Source organism: Amphibalanus amphitrite, unplaced genomic scaffold (genome assembly GCF_019059575.1).
Source record: "Amphibalanus amphitrite isolate SeventyFive unplaced genomic scaffold, NRLGWU_Aamphi_draft 002051F_arrow, whole genome shotgun sequence".
In the NCBI taxonomy this organism is placed as follows: domain Eukaryota; kingdom Metazoa; phylum Arthropoda; class Thecostraca; order Balanomorpha; family Balanidae; genus Amphibalanus; species Amphibalanus amphitrite.
This window is the reverse complement of record NW_024883544.1, coordinates 19151-46882: the sequence shown is the minus strand read 5'-3', so window position 1 is coordinate 46882 and position 27732 is coordinate 19151. Positions and strand designations below refer to the sequence as shown.

Here is a 27732-nt window from a genome sequence, read left to right as displayed (position 1 = left end):
ACTACGAGGAAACAGATAATGTGCGTTTATTGATCAGCTATAGCTGCTCATAAACTGATAATGCACACATGTAATCAATTGAAATGATCGCGTGACACTCAGTGCGATATCCCGCAAATATCCCGCTCGTCTCCTCCGACATAATCACAGCCACAAACCTGTCATGCGCAATCAAATAAAACACGCCCTTTGTGAGATGTGAGAAAGCAATACTGCTTAAGCTTACACCAAATTCACTCACATACAGATGCATATATCATAGCTGACCATTAAATGATCACAACAAAAACACATTACAAACGTTTGTAGAATGGCAGCTCACACAAAAAATGTGCATAGACCCGACTCCGAACCATTCTTCCCACCGACAAGCGAAATAAGGCATCAGCAGCATGCGACATTCCACTCATAGATAAGACTACCTCATATCTCGACAGGAGACATTGTTTTTTATGCAAACCAGTAGTGCAATCATCCCCTCTAACCCGTTCATCCCTCCACGTCTTCCAGCGACGTATCCATCACTTCTTTGATCCTGGTCAAGAACGGAGACGACGGCGGATCGACGTTCTCACCTCCGCCACCACGCGGCGCCACCTCCGCACGGTCCGGCCGCCTCTCCATCACACTCGGCGAGCTGGCGTCTCCACCTCCGGATGTATCGACAGCTGTAGCGGATGACGTCATTGGAGATGCTGACGTCATTGGGGATCGAGGGATTCTCTCGTGGTCAGGTCCAGGCGCACTAGGAGAGGTTTCTTTGGCAGAGTGAGATGGTCTGGTCTGCTCCGTTTTGGAACTCTCACTGGCGTTGAAGACCACGGGGCCTTCTCCTGTGCTTCTGTCCTCCCGGGCGGGGGTGGCGCTATCCCCGCCTCCGTGCCGAGACGGGGAGTCCTCCGCAGTCTCCTCCACGGCTACCAGACGTTGCTGCGACCGCGGCGGTGCGGACGGGGCTCTCCTGTTGAGCAGAGCTCTAGTGCCACCCGCCACAGCGCCTCCAGCCATCAGTGCCCCGGCCGACACGGACCTCACCAGCCCCCGACCGGTCCAGGCGAGCCATCCGACTCGCTCAGGACCGGCGCGCTGTACCTGGGTCCTTCGACGTGACTCGGCGCCCACCGGCTGCACCTCTCCACTAGCCGTCACCACGAGGTACACCCTCTCCTGTCCCGGCTCGACCGTCACATGCAGCGCCTCGGAGTCATCTCGACTAACTGAGTTTGGTGGTCGACAGCGACAACCAATCACGACCAGAGCGAGAAAGAACCCCAGGCTGATTATCGTCAGCGGTATCATCCATATTGTAGGCACTTCTGCACCGAGAGCTACATAGAATCTCCCCAGCGCCCGGCCACACTGCTCGGCGGGATGTAGGACCATCTTGGTCAATGTCTCCGCCAGAGCCATACCGGGCGATACTTCCGAGAACGGATCCACGTGCAGGCGCATGTAGTATTCGCGGCACTTGTCCTCCGTTTTGACGAAGCTGACCAGCCCACGGACGTAGTGTAGAAGCCCGTCCGTCCAGCCCCTGTCACCTTTCTCACATCCCTCTGGAGGGTTTAGTTGAAGATGTCTTTCAGCGAGTGCCCTCACATACAGATGATTCCAATGCCAGAAGAAACTCGCCACTAGCACTAGCACCAACATTCTGCTCAGCACGTACGTCCAGGACTTTCCGAACAGCAGTGCCACGAGCAGCCAGCTACCCAAGAGGACAGTCAGTAGCAGAGGAACCAGCTCAGTAGAGACATCTGGTATCAGCTGACGAAGCTGACGCAGCCAGCGCGGCTGGCCTTCAGTCAGCAGGGACTCGAACTCGGAGTCGGCGAAAATGTCCTCCAGAATGGCGTCGGTCTCGACGAGAGAGATGTGGTCGGAGCCAGTCAGGAACTGACGCAATCGGAGCACCTGCGAGAGAGAGAGAGAGGGGTCAGAAAACGAAATGGCTCGATAATAACCAGCATCATTCGGTTCAGCTGCCCTATATAGCTTATTCGTGCTATCAGCATTTCGTTGGCAGTAAAGCCAGCAAAAGAACCAGCGAGGTTCATGAATCATGGTCCTTCGAAGAAACAAACGTAACAGCTGATGAACAAACTACGAGCTAAAGTACTTTCTCACCAGCACACACCGCGGGCCTCCGTGGCGCAATTGGTTAGCGCGTTCGGCTGTTAACCGAAAGGTTGGTGGTTCGAGCCCACCCGGGGGCGGCCCACGTTTTGACCACACCGAAACGGGAATATGACATCATCCAAACATACATATTACGGCCTGTACTCAAGATTAATGTGACATATTGCGACACTCATTATTCGTTATCACAACATCAATCACTCACATTTCCAGCAAAAACCACGGGGTTGCTTACACGCCAAGACAGATTCATTCATTCATTCATTCATTCATTCATTCATTCATTCATTCATTCATTCATTCATTCATTCATTCATTCATTCATTCATTCATTCATTCATTCATTCATTCATTCATTCATTCATTCATTCATTCATTCATTCATTCATTCATTCATTCATTCATTCATTCATTCATTCATTCATTCATTCATTCATTCATTCATTCATTCATTCATTCATTCATTCATTCATTCATTCATTCATTCATTCATTCATTCATTCATTCATTCATTCATTCATTCATTCATTCATTCATTCATTCATTCATTCATTCATTCATTCATTCATTCATTCATTCATTCATTCATTCATTCATTCATTCATTCATTCATTCATTCATTCATTCATTCATTCATTCATTCATTCATTCATTCATTCATTCATTCATTCATTCATTCATTCATTCATTCATTCATTGTCTGTCCCCGATTTCCACAGGCCCCTCTTCTGCCAACCATTCCCACCTGCACTTCAGAGATGCGGCCTCTCAGCTGAAACGTCTCGCGTTCGGCCGGCTGGACGTCCTCATGTATCCGGAGTAGCTTCAGCGTCCGCTTCACGTGCCGCTGCATGAACGCAGAGTTCAGCTGGTGTCTGCTGGGCGGCCTGGAAGGACCGGCGGCGGCTGGCGAGGGTGTGGGGGCTGGAGCGGCGGTTGAGGAAGAAACTCTTGCAGGACACCGAGACCTCGTCGCCCAGCGCGCGCGCAGCGGTCCCAGGGCATCGAGTAGACGGTGACAGCGATCGGCCGCTGCGCAGCAGTCTTTACCGCCCTCTGGGGTCAGCTCGAACTCGAACATGGCGAACGGATCGCTGGCGCGGCAGCGGTGTGCCAGCACCAGCAGCAGCAGCGGGAGACACAGAGCCAGAGTGGTGACATTGCGCAGTAGCCATGACATGGCTGCCACACTGGTGCAGGGCTAGCAAATGGAAAAGAGGGGAAAGAGACAAGTGTCAAAAACTGTGAGAAAATGGGTGCCTGGGGAAGTCAGTACATTGTTGACTAAATGCTGACAAACTTGATGGTTGGTGCTATATCAGATAACAATAGATACCAGAAAAATCACTCCCAGAATGTTCCTTTTGGAGTTTTTTTTTTTGGAACACATGGAGAGGAGGCTGTACAGCCAAAAATCAAAATTAAGGCCACATCTCTGGTGTCCCATTTCCAAAGGCAAAAATGATTGTTTGGGCGACCGCCAACCCGAGGTACCTCAGTGTTCTAAAATTGGATATTGGTTGGGTGTGCCGATGAAGAAAAAATCCTAGGATGAAAAAAAGAAAGTAAATAACTGCAGTATTTTTGCAAAATGGTGTAATGCCAATTTTTATGCTAACTGATAAACCAGAATTTCATGTCAGGATCTTGACAGGGTGTGGAACAAAAGGATGTGGGTGCATCAACTGTCAAGTGACAAGTGAACTGGCTGTTGGGAATACATGAAACTCTTTTCAGAGATGAAGTAAAGTTGGTCATTCACATTTTAGGGATGAAAATATTTTCCCCATTAGGTGTGATTTGCCACCAAAAAGGCTGAAAAATGAAACACTGAGGTACCTAATGACCTCTGACCTGACGTACCTAATCCTTTTTGCCTTTGCACGACAGATCTAGCATCTACAGATGCCTGTAAATGTCCTGTTCTGTATGGTAAAAAATTATGTGACAAATTTGAGTCTGCACGTTTTAATCAGCGCATTGACATCGCAAGTGAAAAGTTTTCATTTTGGTTTTCAAATGCACAGAATGAGCCACATCATGAGCCTAAAAATATTAAAATTGCATTCATCTTCACAACTAAGGCTCCAAACAGTATTAATGACACTTTTGACATTCAGCATTACCCCATACTGATACCATAGGTACCTAACCCTAAACCCTTTGCCATGCTGATGCTTCAAATTTTTGAAACCAACCCAGATTAGCATCTATGAAAGTAGGCCCACAGTTGGCATTTACAATACCTACCTAGTATAATATGTCAACAGTGAACAGAGTACCCACCTCAACCTCAACCTACTTTTATATTAAATGCTCAATGATATCTCTTACAACAATTCAACGACAATCACTACTGAGACAACATCGCGACAATAACTGACGCACAAACTGCAAAACATTTACTATCCCGCGAAAAATCGTAATCGTAAGTCGTAAATGTAAGCATCGTAACCAATAACGACAGCAGCGACACCTATATCATATTTTTGAGACTGCGCACGTTTCGCCTCACCACTTCTTTTTCGATGAATGTCCGTGAACTTAGCGACGTATACGTATACGTATTCAGCGACGAATTCCAAATCACTTCAGATTCATGGCATGGGTTAAGTTGACCATGCTGAACACGAATATGACATTTATTTTAACTTTTGAGCTGATCTTCATGGTTAAAATCCGGTTTAAATGACGGGGAACCGCATAACGTCGCGAAAATAAAAACCCACGAATTCCAAAGTATATGCAAAATGTAGAGCTCATCCAGATCTAACGTCCGTGGAAGAATCCAAGCTCGTGGCTCTTTAACTTCATGGTTAAAATCCGGTTCAAATGACGGGGAACCGCATAACGTCGCGAAAATAAAAACCCACGAATTCCAAAGTATGTGCAAAATGTAGAGCTCATCGAGATCTAACGTCCGTGGAAGAATCCAAGCTCGTGGCTCTTTAACTTCATGGTTAAAATCCGGTTTAAATAACGGGGAACCGCATAACGTCGCGAAAATAAAAACCCACGAATTCCAAAGTATGTGCAAAATGTAGAGCTCATCCAGATCTAACGTCCGTGGCAGAATCCAAGCTTGTGGCTCTTTAACTTCATGGTTAAAATCCGGTTTAAATGACGGGGAACCGCATAACGTCGCGAAAATAAAAACCCACGAATTCCAAAGTATGTGAAAAATGTAGAGCTCATCCAGATTTAACGTCCGTGGAAGAAACCAAGTTCGTGGCTCTTTAACTTCATGGTTAATATCTGGTTTAAATGACGGGGAACCGCATAACGTCGCGAAAATAAAAACCCACGAATTCCAAAGTATATGCAAAATGTAGAGCTCATCCAGATCTAACGTCCGTGGAAGAATCCAAGCTCGTGGCTCATCGCCTTCATGGTTAAAATCCGGTTTAAATGACGGGGAACCGTATAACGTCGCGAAAATAAAAACCCACGAATTTCAAAGTATGTGCAAAATGTAGAGCTCATCCAGATCTAACGTCCGTGGCAGAATCCAAGCTCGTGGCTCTTTAACTTCATGGTTAAAATCCGGTTTAAATGACGGGGAACCGCATAACGTCGCGAAAATAAAAACCCACGAATTCCAAAGTATGTGCAAAATGTAGAGCTCATCCAGATCTAACGTCCGTGGAAGAATCCAAGTTCGTGGCTCTTTAACTTCATGGTTAATATCTGGTTTAAATGACGGGGAACCGCATAACGTCGCGAAAATAAAAACCCACGAATTCCAAACTATGTGCAAAATGTAGAGCTCATCCAGTCCTAACGTCCGTGGAAGAAACCAAGTTCGTGGCTCTTTAACTTCATGGTTAATATCTGGTTTAAATGACGGGGAACCGCATAACGTCGCGAAAATAAAAACCCACGAATTCCAAAGTATATCCAAAATGTAGAGCTAATCCAGATCTAACGTCCGTGGAAGAATCCAAGCTCGTGGCTCAACGCCTTCATGGTTAAAATCCGGTTTAAATGACGGGGAACCGCATAACGTCACGAAAATAAAAACCCACGAATTCCAAAGTATGTGCAAAATGTAGAGCTCATCCAGATCTAACGTCCGTGGCAGAATCCAAGCTCGTGGGTCTTTAACTTCATGGTTAAAATCTGGTTTAAATGACGGGGAACCGCATAACGTCGCGAAAATAAAAACCAACGAATTCCAAAGTATATGCAGAATGTAGAGCTCATCCAGATCTAACGTCCGTGGAAGAATCCAAGCTCGTGGCTCAACGCCTTCATGGTTAAAATCCGGTTTAAATGACGGGGAACCGCATAACGTCGCGAAAATAAAAACCCACGAATTCCAAAGTATGTGCAAAATGTAGAGCTCATCCAGATCTAACGTCCGTGGCAGAATCCAAGCTCTTGGCTCTTTAACTTCATGGTTAAAATCCGATTTAAATGACGGGGAACCGCATAACGTCGCGAAAATAAAAACCCAAAATTGCAAAGTATGTGCAAAATGTAGAGCTCATCCAGATCTAACGTCCGTGGAAGAATCCAAGTTCGTGGCTCTTTAACTTCATGGTTAAAATCCGGTTTAAATGACGGGGAACCGCATAACGTCGCGAAAATAAAAACCCACGAATTCCAAAGTATGTGCAAAATGTAGAGCTCATCCAGATCTAACGTCCGTGGAAGAAACCAAGTTCGTGGCTCTTTAACTTCATGGTTAATATCTGGTTTAAATGACGGGGAACCGCATAACGTCGCGAAAATAAAAACCCACGAATTCCAAAGTATCCGCAAAATGTAGAGCTCATCCAGATCTAACGTCCGTGGAAGAAACCAAGTTCGTGGCTCTTTAACTTCATGGTTAATATCTGGTTTAAATGACGGGGAACCGCATAACGTCGCGAAAATAAAAACCCACGAATTCCAAAGTATATGCAAAATGTAAAGCTCATCCAGATCTAACGTCCGTGGAAGAATCCAAGCTCGTGGCTCAACGCCTTCATGGTTAAAATCCGGTTTAAATGACGGGGAACCGCATAACGTCGCGAAAATAAAAACCCACGAATTCCAAAGTATGTGCAAAATGTAGAGCTCATCCAGATCTAACGTCCGTGGCAGAATCCAAGCTCGTGGCTCTTTAACTTCATGGTTAAAATCTGATTTAAATGACGGGGAACCGCATAACGTCGCGAAAATAAAAACCCACGAATTCCAAAGTATATGCAAAATATAGAGCTCATCGAGATCTAACGTCCGTGGAAGAATCCAAGCTCGTGGCTCTTTAACTTCATGGTTATAATCCGGTTCAAATGACGGGGAACCGCATAACGTCGCGAAAATAAAAACCCACGAATTCCAAAGTATAAGCAAAATGTAGAGCTCATCCAGATCTAACGTCCGTGGAAGAAACCAAGTTCGTGGCTCTTTAACTTCATGGTTAATATCTGGTTTAAATGACGGGGAACCGCATAACGTCGCGAAAATAAAAACCCACGAATTCCAAAGTATCCGCAAAATGTAGAGCTCATCCAGATCTAACGTCCGTGGAAGAAACCAAGTTCGTGGCTCTTTAACTTCATGGTTAATATCTGGTTTAAATGACGGGGAACCGCATAACGTCGCGAAAATAAAAACCCACGAATTCCAAAGTATGCGCAAAATGTAGAGCTCATCCAGATCTAACGTCCGTGGAAGAAACCAAGTTCGTGGCTCTTTAACTTCATGGTTAATATCTGGTTTAAATGACGGGGAACCGCATAACGTCGCGAAAATAAAAACCCACGAATTCCAAAGTATATGCAAAATGTAGCACTCATCCAGATCTAACGTCCGTGGAAGAATCCAAGCTCGTGGCTCAACGCCTTCATGGTTAAAATCCGGTTTAAATGACGGGGAACCGCATAACGTCACGAAAATAAAAACCCACGAATTCCAAAGTATGTGCAAAATGTAGAGCTCATCCAGATCTAACGTCCGTGGCAGAATCCAAGCTCGTGGGTCTTTAACTTCATGGTTAAAATCTGGTTTAAATGACGGGGAACCGCATAACGTCGCGAAAATAAAAACCCACGAATTCCAAAGTATATGCAGAATGTAGAGCTCATCCAGATCTAACGTCCGTGGAAGAATCCAAGCTCGTGGCTCAACGCCTTCATGGTTAAAATCCGGTTTACATGACGGGGAACCGCATAACGTCGTGAAAATAAAAACCCACGAATTCCAAAGTATGTGCAAAATGTAGAGCGCATCCAGATCTAACGTCCGTGGAAGAATCCAAGTTCGTGGCTCTTTAACTTCATGGTTAATATCTGGTTTAAAAAACGGGGAACCACATAACGTCGCGAAAATAAAAACCCACGAATTCCAAAGTATGTGCAAAATGTAGAGCTCATCCAGTCCTAACGTCCGTGGAAGAAACCAAGTTCGTGGCTCTTTAACTTCATGGTTAATATCTGGTTTAAATGACGGGGAACCGCATAACGTCGCGAAAATAAAAACCCACGAATTCCAAAGTATATCCAAAATGTAGAGCTAATCCAGATCTAACGTCCGTGGAAGAATCCAAGCTCGTGGCTCAACGCCTTCATGGTTAAAATCCGGTTTAAATGACGGGGAACCGCATAACGTCGCGAAAATAAAAACCCACGAATTCCAAAGTATGTGCAAAATGTAGAGCTCATCCAGATCTAACGTCCGTGGAAGAATCCAAGTTCGTGGCTCTTTAACTTCATGGTTAATATCTGGTTTAAATGACGGGGAACCGCATAACGTCGCGAAAATAAAAACCCACGAATTCCAAACTATGTGCAAAATGTAGAGCTCATCCAGTCCTAACGTCCGTGGAAGAAACCAAGTTCGTGGCTCTTTAACTTCATGGTTAATATCTGGTTTAAATGACGGGGAACCGCATAACGTCGCGAAAATAAAAACCCACGAATTCCAAAGTATATCCAAAATGTAGAGCTAATCCAGATCTAACGTCCGTGGAAGAATCCAAGCTCGTGGCTCAACGCCTTCATGGTTAAAATCCGGTTTAAATGACGGGGAACCGCATAACGTCACGAAAATAAAAACCCACGAATTCCAAAGTATGTGCAAAATGTAGAGCTCATCCAGATCTAACGTCCGTGGCAGAATCCAAGCTCGTGGGTCTTTAACTTCATGGTTAAAATCTGGTTTAAATGACGGGGAACCGCATAACGTCGCGAAAATAAAAACCAACGAATTCCAAAGTATATGCAGAATGTAGAGCTCATCCAGATCTAACGTCCGTGGAAGAATCCAAGCTCGTGGCTCAACGCCTTCATGGTTAAAATCCGGTTTAAATGACGGGGAACCGCATAACGTCGCGAAAATAAAAACCCACGAATTCCAAAGTATGTGCAAAATGTAGAGCTCATCCAGATCTAACGTCCGTGGCAGAATCCAAGCTCTTGGCTCTTTAACTTCATGGTTAAAATCCGATTTAAATGACGGGGAACCGCATAACGTCGCGAAAATAAAAACCCAAAATTGCAAAGTATGTGCAAAATGTAGAGCTCATCCAGATCTAACGTCCGTGGAAGAATCCAAGTTCGTGGCTCTTTAACTTCATGGTTAAAATCTGGTTTAAATGACGGGGAACCGCATAACGTCGCGAAAATAAAAACCCACGAATTCCAAAGTATATGCAAAATGTAAAGCTCATCCAGATCTAACGTCCGTGGAAGAATCCAAGCTCGTGGCTCAACGCCTTCATGGTTAAAATCCGGTTTAAATGACGGGGAACCGCATAACGTCGCGAAAATAAAAACCCACGAATTCCAAAGTATGTGCAAAATGTAGAGCTCATCCAGATCTAACGTCCGTGGCAGAATCCAAGCTCGTGGCTCTTTAACTTCATGGTTAAAATCTGATTTAAATGACGGGGAACCGCATAACGTCGCGAAAATAAAAACCCACGAATTCCAAAGTATATGCAAAATATAGAGCTCATCGAGATCTAACGTCCGTGGAAGAATCCAAGCTCGTGGCTCTTTAACTTCATGGTTATAATCCGGTTCAAATAACGGGGAACCGCATAACGTCGCGAAAATAAAAACCCACGAATTCCAAAGTATAAGCAAAATGTAGAGCTCATCCAGATCTAACGTCCGTGGAAGAATCCAAGCTCGTGGCTCAACGCCTTCATGGTTAAAATCCGGTTTAAATGACGGGGAACCGCATAACGTCGTGAAAATAAAAACCCACGAATTCCAAAGTATGTGCAAAATGTAGAGCGCATCCAGATCTAACGTCCGTGGAAGAATCCAAGTTCGTGGCTCTTTAACTTCATGGTTAATATCTGGTTTAAATGACGGGGAACCACATAACGTCGCGAAAATAAAAACCCACGAATTCCAAAGTATGTGCAAAATGTAGAGCTCATCCAGTCCTAACGTCCGTGGAAGAAACCAAGTTCGTGGCTCTTTAACTTCATGGTTAATATCTGGTTTAAATGACGGGGAACCGCATAACGTCGCGAAAATAAAAACCCACGAATTCCAAAGTATATCCAAAATGTAGAGCTAATCCAGATCTAACGTCCGTGGAAGAATCCAAGCTCGTGGCTCAACGCCTTCATGGTTAAAATCCGGTTTAAATGACGGGGAACCGCATAACGTCACGAAAATTAAAACCCACGAATTCCAAATTATGTGCAAAATGTAGAGCTCATCCAGATCTAACGTCCGTGGCAGAATCCAAGCTCGTGGGTCTTTAACTTCATGGTTAAAATCCGGTTTATATGACGGGGAACCGCATAACTTCGCGAAAATAAAAACCCACTATTTCCAAAGTATGTGCAAAATGTAGAGCTCATCCAGATCTAACGTCCGTGGAAGAATCCAAGTTCGTGGCTCAACGCCTTCATGGTTTAAATCCGGTTTAAATGACGGGGAACCGCATAACGTCGCGAAAATAAGAACCCACGAATTCCAAAAACTCGCGACGTTATGCGGTTCCCCGTCATTTAAACCAGATATTAACCATGAAGTTAAAGAGCCACGAACTTGGTTTCTTCCACGGAAATTAGATCTGGATGAGCTCTACATTTTGCACATACTTTGGAGTTCGTGGGTTTTTATTTTCGCGACGTTATGCGGTTCCCCGTCATTTAAACCGGATTTTAACCATGAAGGCGTTGAGCCACAAGCTTGGATTCTTCCACGGACGTTAGATCTGGATGAGCTCTACATTTTGCATATACTTTGGAATTCGTGGGTTTTTATTTTCGCGACGTTATGCGGTTCCCCGTCATTTAAACCGGATTTTAACCATGAAGTTAAAGACCCACGAGCTTGGATTCTGCCACGGACGTTAGATCTGGATGAGCTCTACATTTTGCACATACTTTGGAATTCGTGGGTTTTTATTTTCGCGACGTTATGCGGTTCCCCGTAATTTAAACCGGATTTTAACCATGAAGGCGATGAGCCACGAGCTTGGATTCTTCCACGGACGTTAGATCTGGATGAGCTCTACATTTTGCATATACTTTGGAATTCGTGGGTTTTTATTTTCGCGACGTTATGCGGTTCCCCGTCATTTAAACCAGATATTAACCATGAAGTTAAAGAGCCACGAACTTGGTTTATTCCACGGACGTTAGATCTGGATGAGCTCTACATTTTGCGCATACTTTGGAATTCGTGGGTTTTTATTTTCGCGACGTTATGCGGTTCCCCGTCATTTAAACCAGATATTAACCATGAAGTTAAAGAGCCACGAACTTGGATTCTTCCACGGACGTTAGATCTGGATGAGCTCTACATTTTGCACATACTTTGGAATTCGTGGGTTTTTATTTTCGCGACGTTATGCGGTTCCCCGTCATTTAAACCGGATTTTAACCATGAATTTAAAGAGCCACGAGCTTCGATTCTTCCATGGACGTTAGATCTCGATGGGCTCTACATTTTGCACATACTTTGGAATTCGTGGGTTTTTATTTTCGCGACGTTATGCGGTTCCCCGTCAATTAAATCGGATTTTAACCATGAAGTTAAAGAGCCAAGAGCTTGGATTCTGCCACGGACGTTAGATCTGGATGAGCTCTACATTTTGCACATACTTTGGAATTCGTGAGTTTTTATTTTCGCGACGTTATGCGGTTCCCCGTCATTTAAACCGGATTTTAACCATGAAGTTAAAGACCCACGAGCTTGGATTCTGCCACGGACGTTAGACCTGGATGAGCTCTACATTTTGCACATACTTTGGAATTCGTGGGTTTTTATTTTTGCGACGTTATGCGGTTCCCCGTCATTTAAACCGGATTTTAACCATGAAGGCGTTGAGCCACGAGCTTTGATTCTTCCACGGACGTTAGATCTGAATTAGCTCTACATTTTGGATATATTTTGGAATTCGTGGGTTTTTATTTTCGCGACGTTATGCGGTTCCCCGTCATTTAAACCAGATATTAACCATGAAGTTAAAGAGCCACGAACTTGGTTTCTTCCACGGACGTTAGAACTGGATGAGCTCTACATTTTGCACATACTTTGGAATTCGTGGGTTTTTATTTTCGCGACGTTATGCGGTTCCCCGTCATTTCAACCAGATATTAACCATGAAGTTAAAGAGCCACGAACTTGGATTCTTCCACGGACGTTAGATCTGGATGAGCTCTACATTTTGCACATACTTTGGAATTCGTGGGTTTTCATTTTCGCGACGTTATGCGGTTCTCCGTCATTTAAACCGGATTTTACGCATGAAGTTAAAGAGCCACGAGCTTGGATTCTGCCACGGACGTTAGATCTGGATGAGCTCTACATTTTGCACATACTTTGGAATTCGTGGGTTTTTATTTTCGCGACGTTATGCGGTTCCCCGTAATTTAAACCGGATTTTAACCATGAAGGCGATGAGCCACGAGCTTGGATTCTTCCACGGACGTTAGATCTGGATGAGCTCTACATTTTGCATATACTTTGGAATTCGTGGGTTTTTATTTTCGCGACGTTATGCGGTTCCCCGTCATTTAAACCAGATATTAACCATGAAGTTAAAGAGCCACGAACTTGGTTTCTTCCACGGACGTTAGATCTGGATGAGCTCTACATTTTGCACATACTTTGGAATTCGTGGGTTTTTATTTTCGCGACGTTATGCGGTTCCCCGTCATTTAAACCGGATTTTAACCATGAAGTTAAAGAGCCACGAGCTTGGATTCTTCCACGGACGTTAGATCTGGATGAGCTCTACATTTTGCATATACTTTGGAATTCGTGAGTTTTTATTTTCGCGACGTTATGCGGTTCCCCGTCATTTAAACCGGATTTTAACCATGAAGATTAATTCAAAAGTTAAAATAAATGTCATATTCGTGTTCAGCATGGTCAACTTAACCCATGCCATGAATCTGAAGTGATTTGGAATTCGTCGCTGAATACGTATACGTATACGTCGCTAAGTTCACGGACATTTCGATGAAAGGGCTTTGCTGGTAGGGTGCATTTTCTTGCATTTCCTGCATTTCACGGCAAGTGAGAGGTGAGAACCAAATTTTGCTTGAATTGAAACATGTCTATAGTGATTTTAGTGATGAATGTCCTCGTACAATCGTAATGTGCACGACTGTTGTAATTTCTCTATGCTCTATAGTGATGAAATTCCTGTCATTTCCGTTGGAACCCGTGGAAACCGAAGAGAGAAATAGTGAACTGAGTGAATTTTTTTGTGAAATCTGTTGAAAATAATGACCAATTTTCTACCATTCAGTTGGTATGTGTAAGATAACAGACTGTGATAAGCATGCTTTGCGATCACAGTTGGGCAAACTAGACTTTTGGAATCAAAATATGGAGGCATCAATAATTTGATTCTGGTGGGAGGAGCCATGACCAAATATGGGCATGGAATCAATTTTTTGATTCATTTGGGTACGCTTTTGACTTCAAATGAATCGTTACGGTTGAAAAAAGGCCCATGACGGCGAGATTTTTCTTTTAAAAGGTAGAAAAATGTGGTAGGATTGCAAAAAGTGTTACCTCAAAGCTAAGAAATTGTCCCTTTGGCCTTGTGAATGGGAAAAAGACAGAGCCACTGTCCATCGCGTATTTACAAATTGCAACCGAGCTCCGCCGTAGGGTATTTTATTTCCGCCGTAGTGTATTTCACTTGGGGGATTTTCTACCATACATCTGCCTGAGCCTAGGGTAATTACAATTTGTCGGCGACGTTCAAAAATGATGCACCTTTTTTCGCAGTATAGGATATCGCATGTGCATATTTCTGCCTTTTTGGGTGCGCTTTATCGGTTTTTCGTGAGTAACTCGCGTAAAAACCGTCCGATCGCGACGAAACTTTCAATACCCCCGATTTTATCAATTTTACACCTACCCTGAAAATTTCATGACCCTGACCCAAATGACCTTTGACCTGTGACCTATTTCTCGAGACCATGTTTGGCCCGAATCGCGATTCGGCGTATGCCGGCTCGCATTAGCCGCGCGGTTGCAGTCTTCACGTGGTTTCAAGCGTTGACACATGTGATATGATGCTGATCCCATGCATTAGGGTGGGTGTCAAGGTCACCTGAAGGTCAGGTCAGCTCAATGACCTTTGATGACCTCGGTTCACTTTTTCGAGTTTTACATGTTTCTAGGCTAGTTTTTGGAGCTGATTTCGAATTTAGCAACCATTTGAACATCACAGGGGGTGTAACGAAATTATCCGGACACCTTTCTTCCCGCTGTAAAAACAAAACAATCTGGTACTTTTTCTTTTAACTGAGCTTGTAGCCACCTTTCATAAAAAAACACAGTTTACTCACCTCGTTTACTCACCTCGTTGGTTTCTGCATATCTTTGGAGTGGTTTCAAAGGACAGTCAGAGAGGAAATGAGGAACCCACACAGTGGCGAATGTTCTGGAGCATTTCAGCCAATGGATTCTCCAGCACACTGGCTTTGATGCGGACCAACGCCGTCTAAACCTGTGCCTGCGGTTGAGCAGTGCTTATGGCGGGTGGCTCTTCATACACCTCCTGCTAAGCAAGAGCCCACAGGTTTTCGATTGAATTGGGATCGCGACTTTTTCCAAGTCATAAGCGTTAGCCCAGAATGATTGAAGGTTCTATCGGCATCACTTCCCGTTTTTTTTTTTTTTAGGGACTTTTAAGTAGCGCGCCGCCACGCATGAAGACAGCGTGGCTTGAATCAGGCATCAGTGTGCGTTCAGAAACCGTGCCCTCCTATGCCGTCTGGTTGAGCGCCTCCAATCATGCTCCACCACCTTCCCTGGAAAAGCTCCACCCTTGCCTATGGGGCAAAATATAAGGGACAAAAACACAAAGCAAGACAGATAAAAACAAAGGAAAATTAGCTCATTACCTAATGAAATTCAGGCAGGAGCAAAAATATAGGTAATAGATATCTATGTCAAATTAGAATGAAAGATTAAAATCAACCTGACCAGCCCTTACGGTCTGACCGGGTCCTAACCACCTGACCTTACTTCGCCTAACTTGACCCAATTCAACCTAGCCTACCACAACACCTGCAGAGGTACCTTCCTGGAAAAATGACGCCCAGGGAGATGACTGTCCAACTTATTGGAATACTACCATTATTGCTTGTCAAAATGTGTGTCATCATGCTCTTGTTTGACAAGTGATGTATAATAAATATGATATTTAATAATTATCTCCTGACTGTTGACTGTTGAGTGATCAAAATATTCAAATAATCAGGGTACAATCCTGTGCATAGTGCACACTAATCATGTTGTTTTTGTGTAGGCCCTCTTCACATTGTTGTGTGCACTGCTATGTGCAAAAAAGTGACTGGTGGTACGTGACAAAAGGTTGAGCAATTGTGAAGTTCATGCCCTTGGTCTTGCTTGTGCCAAATGCCTATAGCTATAGCAGGATCAGTGAGGGTTGTAGACATGCTATATACATTGTGCATTGAAGATATTGGCACAAAGTTCATCCGTAATTACTATGCTTTAACACCTAATGTAAGAAGCGACATAAATGCCCAGATGATAAAGCTCTCTGGTCAACATCACACAAATTTATTGACATACTTTGCAGGTACATATTTACATTCATGGCAAATACTTTTGATTTGATTCAGAAACTAGTTGCTAGTAAGCTTGCATTTTTGTAGGTACAACAACGACCATATATTAAATCATAAAAAACCTTCTCATGGCATTCATCACATACCTTTTTACCGAATAAGTACCTTATACCTAGCTACCATGCAATGATTCTAAAATTTGTCCGCAATCCATCTATATCTCAACTGACACAATGAATTTCAAATACTCTAACAAAAACTATAACTGTACATAAGAAGAATGCAATACTACAAGAATTATGAATTTCTGAAGTTATTCTCACATGCTGGAATGTTGAAACTCTACTTTTGTCGTCCATTTCCATGTTTGATTGAGCCATCATATAGAACTGTTTTCGTTCTTCAGTCACAAGCTTTCCCACAAATCTTGAATTTTTACACATCATCTTGAACCATGCTCCAGTCTTTCCAACAAGGTACTATGTAACATCAAAGCAATTTTGATTTGTTACAACAGCTTCGGATCATGATAGGCTTGAGGTTTGTTACACCATTTGCCAGACAAATCTCTACAAAATGTGTATCAATTCCCAAACTAAGTAATTGATCATATCAGTATTTGCAGTTTCCACACAATGTTTCATAATACTATTCTATGTTTATAAAAAGAAACTCAAATAATCCACAAGTTGTTATTGAAACACTCCCACTTCAAGAATTCACGGCAATAACAAACAGTACAAGTTCAGAAGCAAACAAACATTGCGCCACATTTCGTATGAAACGCGCCATCGTCCTGAAGTTTCTACCACAAACGGTAGTTCAACCGCAGCCGTAGTGCGAAAACCCCTGCCCACCTTACCCCACGGCGGAGCTCGGTTGCAATTTGTAAATACGCCTGTCCATCACGTAAAAGCTGTTTTGAGGAAATCACACTGTATGTTATTTTTGTATCATGAATCACATACTAACCAATCAGTATTTGTGTAAAATGGCAAAATGAAATTTTTAAACCCCTAATTATCATTGTTGTAGTGCTTTTATATTATTTATATGGTTTTTACCTGTTGCTTCAGTTTTTGTATTTTTGACATTAAAAAATTGTGAATTGTTATCAAATGTAGTGAAGGTAAAGTACAACAATGCTATAGGTATCAGTTGTGGTGCTGAGGATACCACTAAATGAGAATAATAGCAAGATAAATGCTGTATTCTTGCAAGTCATTGTTGCCTATCTGTTAACATTACCTGTGAATCAAAATAATGATTAGCCAGCTGATGGGGAATCAATATTATGATTATCTGTTAAAAGTGAATCAATTCCTTGATTGCCTTTCACTACCTATAGAATTCAAATTGTTATGATAGGAGCAATATTATTTTGCTTAGGAAATAGTTCAAGCATTTCTGTTCAAGATCAGGCATGCTCCTTCTTGAAACACTGTCTTATTTTTATGTGATTGGTAAGTTATAAATGGTCTGCATTTATGCCCAAAAGGAATCAATCTTTTGATGCCTCCATATTTTGATTCCAAAGGTCTAGTTTGCCCAACTGATCATACTTGCGAGTTACAATTAATACTTTCCTTGCCATGCCATATAGTATATGTCAATGTTCCCGTGTGTTTAGGCTAAATTTTGATACAACCAATCAGGTCGGTGGTTCATGGCCAACGCGCTGCGGTGCACTTTGCGCAGCGGCATATTGGTGCGGCATTTGATACAAATTCGGCTCGACGCTTCAGAGTTGTGACTTGCGAATGTCTGAGTTTGCTGATGTTTCCAAGGCGATGTTTCCATGAAACCCAATCCCTACACTGCTGTGTGCTGGAGCATAGTGCCTTGGAATGGGCCCCGTGATATAGATTCCAGAACAAATTATTTGTCTGGACAGATCAGATCATCAGGATCATAGTCTTGTCTGAATTTTTGTCTTTTCAGTTTGAATGGACGTGGTCTACTAAGGTGTTACTGGAAAAAATCCAAGCTACACTGAACATGTTGGCTGTAGTGGCATTGCACCAAAAATTTCAGTGCATGTCTGGCGCTACTTCACGTGTGCTGAACTCAGAGCATGGCAGTCTCCAAATTTGTCAGCACCTGGAGGCCACCAATGTTTGGGTACACTGGTCAGTCTAGCAGCAGATTGATATTTATGTGTCTTCAGAAGTCTCACAATTAACTCTCTGAACAGAATCACTTGCTACATCACAGAGCATGCACAGTCGCAGGTTTCTCGGGCCTTGTTACCCTATCACACTTCTCAAGCCCTCGTAACACCACTGAAGTACAGTTCCAAATGCCAGTTGCCTCACTTGGTTTTAATCAACACCAACATAAATTCAGCGGTAAGAAGCCTGAAGATCAGCCCTGTCCGCATCTTAGTTCCAATAGTCCAAGGGCTATCACAAATGTCACGGGGCTTGAGGCCGGATGGCCTCGGACGAACATTACCTGCCCGTTTTCGACCCTGATTTATTGTTCAAATGTAGAGTGTAGCTAGCGAGTGAAGGTAGCTAAGGTTAATTCTCGTCGTCTTGTGCCGAAATTCCTTAAATCGTCCATCTGCCTCAAGTTTCTTCGTCCATCCGTGCGCCGAAATTTCGGCGTACGGAGTAGCTGGACGCTGCGCCGAATTTTCGACGCAATTCGCCCGTTATGCCGGACCTGTCGACGGTTACATGGATTTTTTTCCCAGTCTGGTTCTGTTGCGATATTTGGTGTTTGTAACGGAGTACGAGCCTAAATGACCTTATTGTGTTTCTAATGCTAAGTACCGTCATCCGGGCAAGACTGGAAAAAAAACCATGTTACCGTCGACGGTCGACATGCCCGGCGTAACAAGTGGAGCGGAATTTCGGCGCGTCATCCGGCGTAATTCTGTGCGCGGAAATATAAGTGCACGAATGAATGAAGAAATTTCTGCGCAAGTGGACAATCTCATAAATTTTGGCGCAAGACGATGAGACCCAACCTTAGCTAACTTTGCTCGCTTAACTCTACTTACGCTTAACTCTAATCGAGTAGGTATCCACCTACGCGAAAGCACGGAAATCAGACACGAGCCTATTACGATTTACCGGGGCTTCAGCAATCCGTTCCAAATATTTATTGCAATTACTTAACATATTAGCACTAGCGGCCCTCATAAGATTGGGAATAAGGTGCGTATTGGGCTGGTTCATCTTCGGGCTCCTAATCGCTAGAGTTGTTTCCGCAATTGACCATACCCGAGTGAGGCGACTGGCGTTGTTAACTTTTCAGCGGGGTTTCGCAGGGCTAGAGGAGACATTGGATTACTAAGCCCAAGGGACATGCTCCTGTCATGTAATGAAGCATGTGATAACGCTAGGGAGGTAGTTTTCCGCTGAGGCGTCTGAAGAGAAACACCAACATTATGCATGCAATACAGAATGATGATCGAAGTTCAGTGCTCCGCTTGCTTGTCTGTTATCGGTGCTGGTGTTATGTCGAGCGATATTGCCACTGGTGATGTGTCAAGGAACTGAACGCCACAACGCAGCATTGCTATTAAAAAGGTTGCCGCAGAAGGCCGCGGCAAAAGTTGACGCATGTATGCACCATATCATAATCCATGCACCGACCGTGTGCCCTCTCTGTGGTTTCATTGACTGAATGTGCGTAAACAGCAGTGTAGTGTAGGTACCCGGTGTACTTCCAATCGATTGAACTTGGTTTGCAGTGCCGCTTTCACGCAAAATCCGACTAACAGGACCCGCGCGAATCCTGGATGATCACACGTAGCAGAACAATTTGGAACCCCTTGACTTTGCACATGACACTTTTCTTGTTGGTTAGTGGTAATACCCTGCCCACATGCATCAGAAATTCGTCCATGATCAAAGGCATTGATTTGTCTGGTGCACAAGACTACTTGTCGATATGTCTCGACTCGAGTGGTTGCCGAGATATAAGGCTATGCAAAGCTTCTTGGGGTGGGGTCGGCTATATATTATATATTCCGTATTGCAAACTTATCCTTCTGTCTACTGATAACTAATTTGACAGTTCTCATCACGACCAGCCATCCCGTTTTTATTGTCATTTTGGGTTTTTATTTGTCATATGACCTTAGAATTTTACTCATGTATTTTAAATATGGCTGTAGAATTGGCGTAGACGGCTGGATCTTATTTCTTACCACCCCATCTTACCTCTGCTCCCTCCCCTGTCTTTACAGTGCCTCGCCATCGGTGACCCGACACCATGGACGAATCCGTTCTGGACACCTCTGCTATGGACACCTCCACGATGTCCGGTGGCGGCCTCTGCGAGCCGTCGCCGGAGCTGGAGGGGTACGCGGACGTGGCCAGTCTGGAGGAGGGCCAGCAGGTGATGCTGCAGCTGCCGGCCGGCGAGAGGACTGGTACCGAGTCGGTCATCATGCAGGTGGTCAGGGTGGACGGCAACCAGATCCATTTCATCACGCCCGGTGAGTTGGACACTCCATCACGCTAGATGAGTTAGAGGCATTTCGTACGCCAGGGAGTTGGACACACTTTCACCCTGGGTGAAAACCAGAGCACATATTCGTTGCTGTTTTGATTATCAACACCATTGCTGATGTTTCTTGGTTTATCATTGCTCAGCCGCTCCGCTTAGACCACGCCATAAGCTCAGGATGATAAACCAGAGGTTCATTTTATCAGAAGAAAAAATCACGATTGAGGTTTTATTTCTTTAAGCTGCCTACAAGTAGTAAATGTGTACATCAGTGAATAAATTTGAATGCTCCTCCATTGTGTGACCAGTGACCGTGATTCCCCTTTTACAGACACTGGGGCTCATGACCCGGATGAAACCGAGGTCAAGGCCAAAGACTCGAGCGAAATGCTTCAGCTGTCCGAGGACACAGAGTTTGAGAACCCCGGCGCCGAGAGCACCCAGTTTGAGGGCCCCAGTGCAGCTGAAAATGCCGAGTTTGATGACTCCGACGTCAAGGATTTGGATATAGTGAGTATTTGTGTAAGATGACTGTTTGTTTTTTACCTATCCAAGTCTTAAGGCAATGTTGTTCTAACAAACTTTCTTTGATAATGTTCTTCTTGCTTACCGCCCTGCTTTCTTGTCGTTTGATTTATTCTTGAGCAAATATGTTTCATCATCGACTCCTCATGATAGGTTTCTTTCTTTCTGTCAGAAAGGAAACCTATGAGGAGTTCCCACCCTCCCTATGAGTCCCTCCCCTCCCAGCTCCCCTCCCCTCTCTTCTTTGTTTCTCCCTTTCTTTCCCCTCACTTCTTTTGTCCCTCACCTTCTCCCACACTCGCCCACTCACTTACTCACTCACTCACTCACTCACTCACTCACTCACTCGCTCACTCACTCACTCACTCACTCACTCACTCACTCACTCACTCAATCACTCACTCAATCAATCACTCACTCACTCACTCACTCACTCACTCATTCTCACTCTCTTCCTCACTCATTCACTCACTCACTCACTCACTCTTCCTCACTCACTCACTCTTCCTCACTCACTCACTCACTCATTCACTGACTGACTCACTCACTCACTCACTCACTCACTCACTCACTCCCATGTCTATCTCCCGCCTCAGACGGAGACGCCGCGCTGCTACCTGTGCCTGCGCCCGTCCGCCGGCCTCTACCTCCTGGTACTGGAGAGGACCTCTGCCACGGCCTGTTCACTGGCTGAGAGACTCAGTGGCTGCGCGTCCAATGTCAAGCTGAATGTCAGCACCTCAGACGGCGTGTGTGCAGACTGTCTGGAGCTAATTAATACGGCGGATCAGCACTTCCAGCAGTATCAGGTGAGGGAAGAGGAACCACAGCTCAGTGTCAGGCGTGGAAAGGGGAGGACTGATGGCTATAGAACCTTTAGTAGTTCGCTTGATTTTCTGCATTGAATTCGTCTTTCAATGGGAATGCCGTCGACGAGCTTTTGGTAAATAGAACCTTATGTAACCGTATACCTTCCTCCCGTTTGTCTGCAGCAAGTCAGAGATAAGATAGAGGAGCTGCTCCGAGCGGGGAGCCGCCAGCGGGCGGGCCCCGAGGCGGAGTCAGATGGAGAAGGAGAGGAACGACCCGAAGGAGGTACGTAAAATGGGTCTATATTGGGCTGTCAGGTACTGGGAGATTCTCGCCATGTTGATTTATGTCATCTTCCCTTTCCCCTCATTCGTCTGTACGGCGATGTTTTTTTTTCTCTATGCTATACCATCATTTCCCGATTCTCCATTCTCTCATCCCACTTATCCCAGCTTCTGTCTAAACAGATGATTTATCTGTTGAGTGTTCTTAAAGCTGACCGATTCTCCGGACAGATTCTATTCTCCGGGACCAGGACCAAAATTCACAATTCCAACATTGTCTAGCATTCACTAACTTCTCTTTCACTCTACCACTCACATAATCCCTCCTCCCTATCCCCCGCTTCGCTGCGCTACTCTAACCCTCTCTCTCTCCCCCACAGCTCTCTCGCCGCCGGCCAACGGTGACGACTCTGACGACTCGGACTGGGCTCCGTCGGGGCCGACGCCGCGCTCCACGCGCTCTCGGGTACCCAAGGCGAGGCGCCGCTGGTCTCCGGAGCCGATAGAGCGACCCACGCCGGCACCGGCGCCAAACGGAGCGCCACGGGGCCGGGGGAGGCCCAGAAAACACCCGCCAGTCACTCCCACGGTGAGTATAAGGGAAGGAGGGTGAGAAAGGGAGTAGAATTATCCTACCTTATCTACCTTTCTCATAGCTGCTCTCCTAATTCCTGAGTTAGTGGGTTACGAATCACGATGCAGGAGAGAAAGCCCATAAGAAAAGAGTGGGTATAGAATATCAGGGAAAGAATGAGGGAGTGAAGAATATGAGCATAGGGAAAATGGAAAATGGTAGAAAAGGAATAAGATCACGAGAGAAAATTAGAGAATTGTATGAAGGGAGAGATAGAGGACAGAATCAGCGATTGGATCTGAGGTGAGTCTTTTGCAGACAGTTAATAGAATTACTGTACCCTAACCCATTCTCATGTGTTTCGCGACGGCAGGTCATAGATTTTACCGACGTTAGCGCCCTAAAGGAGCAGGTGAAGGACATCAAAACGGCAAAATTCAACATCAAGCCGGCTCCCTCCAAACGACCGCTCAAGGTTGGTAATGATGTTCGGGGGGGGGGGGGGGGCGGGTGATGGTCGGGTAAAGGGCAACCGGTGCAATGCAAGGCTAATGGATTTCGTTGTTCACAGGAGAGTTCTTGGTGGCATTAAAAAAGTGAAAGACCAGCACCATATGTTTCCTGGTGCATGCAGATTTATGTATGATGTTTGGACTGGATAATATGGGCTGGAAGACGGTATACTCCGATGAACTGACGAAATCACCATGTTTCCCGCCATTACAGTCGGACCTGGAGAAGATAATTCACCTGGAGGTGCGCGCGGCGGACAGCGGCGACCCGTCCGGCCTTACTGAGGAGGAGGAGGGCGGTGGTGGAGGCCGGCCGGCCGGGGCTGCGCGACCCCACACCACCGGATACGAGTGCCGCCGCTGTGATATCGAGTTTGAGGACTCTGAGTGAGTGTGGGAGGGAGGGGAGAGGGAAGGGAGGGCGTGGTGGCAAGTGGGAGAGAGGGAGAATGTGAGGAGATGAGAGGGGATGCTGGCCCATCACCCTGGCTCTTTTCAACTGTGCAATTGTTTTATTTTTTTTTTATCTCCGACCTGTCTGCTTCACTATTTGTTGTGTAACATCCTTCATTCTCCCATAGCTATATTGTATTTCCACATCATTTCATTATCATGTCAAATTTGCCGTTCCGCCCGTCATCCAGCTGTGTAGGGGAGAGTGGGGCTATGTGTTACACTTTGGTTTCCTGAAGTTAACGCTCAAACTATGCAACTAAGCTGTGCCAAATTGGTCACATGCTAGGTGGATCAATTTAGAAAGCACATGAACATTTTCAATTATATGATAGTTGATTTGTAGCAACTTACCCCTGTAACAGATAGCCCCACTCTCCCCTATCCCTTTGCGGGCTGACACCCCTCCCTACTATCTCCCTCCGCCCCAGTTCGATGGTGAAGCACCTCCGTCAGCACGTCAACAAGCCCTGGTGTAAGCGGTGTCGGACCGAGTTCCCCAACCGGCCGTCGCTGTTGGAACACAGGAAGGCCTGTCGACTCCAGCACAGATCTGGTGAGAGACAGGGAGTGGGGAAGAAGTGGGGCAACGCTATATGGGGACGCATAGACCTCTGTATACCGTATACAGAGGTCTATGGGGGACGGTATGGTAAATGTAGGAATAATTAGGTGGAAGGGAAGGAGGGAGGATAAATATCCTGGGACGGCAAGTGGTGTATTGGATGGATGGTTAAAGGGAGGATGGGACGGTAGGTTCAAGTAGCGGGGAGTGGATTGTAAGAAGCTTTGATGGAATGGAAACGTGAAAGTTTTCATTTAATCTCATCTCATATTCCTGTGATCTGTGAAGTATCATGGTGTAGCCACTGTGTATTCCACGCCTCTCAGGCTTGCTAACTTGACTTACCTCCCCTCTTTCCTCCTCTCACCACATCTCTTACATCTCGTATTTTCATGTATCGACAGGCGAGTGCACCATCTGTGACCGCGAGGTGAAGTTTTACCGCTACCACATGAGGCAGCACGCCGACCTCGTGGCGCGGGGACTCCTCGAGGAGGGCGCGCCAATTCCCGAGGAAGACGACCACCCGCCTCCGTCCGTTCAGAAACGAGCCGGCAGGTTTCTGGCGGGAGGAGTGTGTAGCATTTGTGGTGAGCACGTGCCGGAGAAACTGAGAAAACACGAACGCTCCCATAATATAACGCACACGTGCCCCATCTGCAAGAAGGTCTTCACTCGAGAGGATGTGGTGCGAGGACATATCAAGGTGAGGAGAGTTAATCGGGCAGGCCGGTGGGGCTGACGCAAACAAAGGCTGGTGGTGTTCAGTGTATGGTTTAGTGGCAACACACTTTGCGTTTAGCAGTTAAACTGGCAGTCAGCTTGTTTATTTTGAATTTATTCGTGTTACGCCAAAACGACCGCACTAGTTTACCGAGAAAAGCTGGACTTAAACTATCCACTTTTTATTTTCATTTCCAAGCTTTGTTCAAGTATTTGTGCCCAATGGCTACTGCCCCTTTCCACTACTGAGCACTGGCATAATCATAAGTCACAACACCCCTCCCCGCGACCCCCTTCACCAACAGCGCGTGCACATGAAGGAGCGACCTCACGTCTGCGCCCAGTGTGGCAAGACGTTCGTCAGCGTCTACAGCCTGCAGAGGCACGAGATGATCCACAACAACGAGTACCGCTTCTACTGCCAGGAGTGCGGTGACGGGTTCCGCCAGAAGCAGCAGCTCACCGCCCACATGCGGCACAAACACGGAGTGGTCGATGTGGTGTTTGAAGACGTTCAGGTAAGTTTGGATGTGAAGGGGAGACGAGACAGTGGCAGCTGTAGCCGTTGCTACCGCTGTTGCTGCAGCTGCTCTTGTTGTTGATAATGATGTCTATTGATGTTTCTGCCGTTGGGGTCCCGCGGAGGCTAGCGGCTCTGGAGGGCCCTGAAGACGGCCACCGGGGATGTCGCTGCGCCACTGCACCTCTGTCGGAAGGATTTTGCCGACGGCTGGGATCCTGAGGCGGGCCCCGATCAGGCCTGGGCTCTCCATCAGAAGGCAGTGACGGCTAGCGAACAGATCAGCTTCGTGATCAGTGATGTGACGTATCTTTGCTGATATTATGAGCAAGGACTGGTTCTGTCATGTAGTGTACGTATAGTCATTTCTTAGATTGACTTTGACGACCTTTCTATTTTTTAGCCCTCTTTCTCTCTCTCTCTCTCTCTCTCTCTCTCCTCTCTCTCTCTCTCTCTCTCTCTCTCTCTCTCTCTCTCTCTCTCTCTCTCTCTCTCTCTCTCTCTCTCTCTCTCTCTCTCTCTCTCTCTCTCCTCTCTCTCTCTCTCTCTCTCTCTCTCTCTCTCTCTCTTCCTCCCCCTCTCTCTCTCCCTCCCCCTCTCCTCTCCCCGACTGACCTCCCATCTCTCCACCAGGTCATGCCCGAGGGCGCCGCCGTCGTGGACGCCCTCTCCGTTATCACCGAACCCAACGGTACCGTGTACGAGGGAGCCGTGCTGGAGGCTGGCGAATTCGATAAAGAGGAGTATGTCATCACAGCGGCCGGCGATGGGGAGGATGTACAGTTCACGGCGGTGGCTGATGCTGATGGGAATCTACACCTGGAAGGATAGTGTGGTGTCCCGCCGGGAACCGGTGGGGTCTGAAGATGTGTTGAAATGCGTGGCAAAGTGTAGGTGAGGTGTTTTGATAGTAAGGTTGAACGTTGAGAATACCTCGCGTTTCAGCGATAAAATTAAGTGGTGGTGTTGAAGTCGAGAGAAAAACGAGGATTGGACGAGTCATGAAAGTAGCCTGGTGTGTTTTCTTCAGCTAAGGGGTTTTCACTCCTGCACTTGGCTAGCAAAACATTAGTTTGTACAGTCAAGTCATCTTCATGGTTAGTTTAGGATTGTGGGAGGTTAGAAGGCGAGTCCGACATACAAAATAACTGTGAAATGCTGTGAGACGTAAGTCGATTGCAGCATTTTCAGCTGTAATTTTGGTAGAGATCTCTGCGTGAAATAGACAATGTCGACCATTGAGTGCGCCCTGTGTGTGTGTTCATCTCATCGCGGTTTTGCTGGGAGACCAAGCGTGACCCCATTCAAACTAACGTAAGAACTGTGTGCTTAGACCCTTGTACGATGATCTGCGACTTTAGAGTTCGGGGGACGTATTCTGTATTCATTGAGCTGAATTACCGAACAATCAACTCTTCCAGACATCAACTTGTCATCTCAATGTCTTTGGGAGAAGCATGGTGTGTCCCAAAATCAGTTGTCTATTTAGTTTTGATAATGGTATGATAGTTAAGTTTGACAGTGGACTTTCGGGTTGGCATAGCACCATTCGTTTTGTACACATTCAATATTTGCCCTCGGGAAGTGACGATGCATTCAGATTTCAGATCAACTCCTACCCCGTATTATGAGTTGTCAGGCCGTAGCCTGTTTTCGAAGTTTTGTAGCCTTGATTACCCTTTTCAGTGCACCATCCGTTTTGCTGTTGCTTTTGTCGTTTTTCGTGTATCCAGAAATATGTTGCAATCTGCTGTATTGATAAATACAAGCGGAAGCTGATTGTATATGCACGATTGCTTTCATTGCCAGGCGTGATGATGTAATGATGTTACTTTGGGCTTAATTTGAAGTGTACTGTTTGCATCGACGGTGGATGAGCGATGCAACTTTTTGTCCCATTTTAAGCCTTTAGTCTCACAGCTATGTTCACAGCTGCTAGGTGATGTTTTCACGATCAAGATTCTTAGAGATTCGCTATAAAGAACACATGGTAAACAAAGGAATGTTCACGACGTGAACTAAAAGAAAAGGGTGTGACTGGAGCGGCATCTTCTGCACATGTGATTTGTTCTAGGTTATCGCGCTGGCCAGTTGCGGAGCTAAGTGCTAACGATGAGTAAAGAACTTGCACGGCCTCAACCAG

General features: G+C 45.5%; 2 protein-coding genes and 1 non-coding gene across 7 annotated transcripts; 2 read left to right on the top strand and 1 right to left on the bottom strand.

Moving 5' to 3' along the window:
• Positions 1–2: 2 nt before the first annotated feature.
• On the bottom strand, positions 3–17421 carry LOC122376200. Its single transcript, XM_043355978.1, has 3 exons — positions 17408–17421; positions 2885–3340; positions 3–1914 (listed from the first exon to the last, which is right to left on the bottom strand). Exons 2-3 carry the CDS (start codon positions 3317–3319, stop codon positions 490–492), a joined length of 1860 nt encoding a protein of 619 aa, XP_043211913.1. The 5' UTR covers positions 3320–3340; positions 17408–17421; the 3' UTR covers positions 3–489.
• Trnan-guu lies at positions 2143–2216 on the top strand. Its single transcript has one exon. It is a non-coding gene; the product is annotated as a tRNA-Asn (tRNA).
• LOC122376199 (zinc finger protein 316-like) lies at positions 13558–27373 on the top strand. 5 transcript variants are annotated; one of them, XM_043355972.1, is made up of 12 exons: positions 13558–13626; positions 20361–20612; positions 20955–21133; positions 21745–21957; positions 22141–22243; positions 22623–22831; positions 23190–23291; positions 23543–23715; positions 24213–24337; positions 24751–25052; positions 25375–25587; positions 26223–27373. In XM_043355972.1, exons 2-12 carry the CDS (start codon positions 20387–20389, stop codon positions 26418–26420), a joined length of 2043 nt encoding a protein of 680 aa, XP_043211907.1. In that variant the 5' UTR covers positions 13558–13626; positions 20361–20386; the 3' UTR covers positions 26421–27373. The 5 variants fall into 5 exon arrangements, with proteins under 5 accessions (XP_043211907.1, XP_043211911.1, XP_043211909.1 ...); XM_043355976.1 differs by lacking the exon at positions 13558–13626 and adding an exon at positions 13729–13857; XM_043355974.1 differs by lacking the exon at positions 13558–13626 and adding an exon at positions 17037–17096.
• Positions 27374–27732: the final 359 nt, after the last annotated feature.

Bases quoted from the DNA above. Each gene is read 5' to 3' on its own strand.
- LOC122376200 (XM_043355978.1), bottom strand. From the start codon at position 3,319: ATGTCATGGCTACTGCGCAATGTCACCACTCTGGCTCTGTGTCTCCCG. The intron at 1,915-2,884 runs GTGGGAATGGTT...TCTCTCTCGCAG, and splicing joins GCCGCATCTCTGAAGTGCAG to GTGCTCCGATTGCGTCAGTT.
- LOC122376199 (XM_043355972.1), top strand. From the start codon at position 20,387: ATGGACGAATCCGTTCTGGACACCTCTGCTATGGACACCTCCACGATG. The intron at 21,958-22,140 runs GTGAGGGAAGAG...GTTTGTCTGCAG, and splicing joins AGCACTTCCAGCAGTATCAG to CAAGTCAGAGATAAGATAGA. The intron at 25,053-25,374 runs GTGAGGAGAGTT...CTTCACCAACAG, and splicing joins TGGTGCGAGGACATATCAAG to CGCGTGCACATGAAGGAGCG.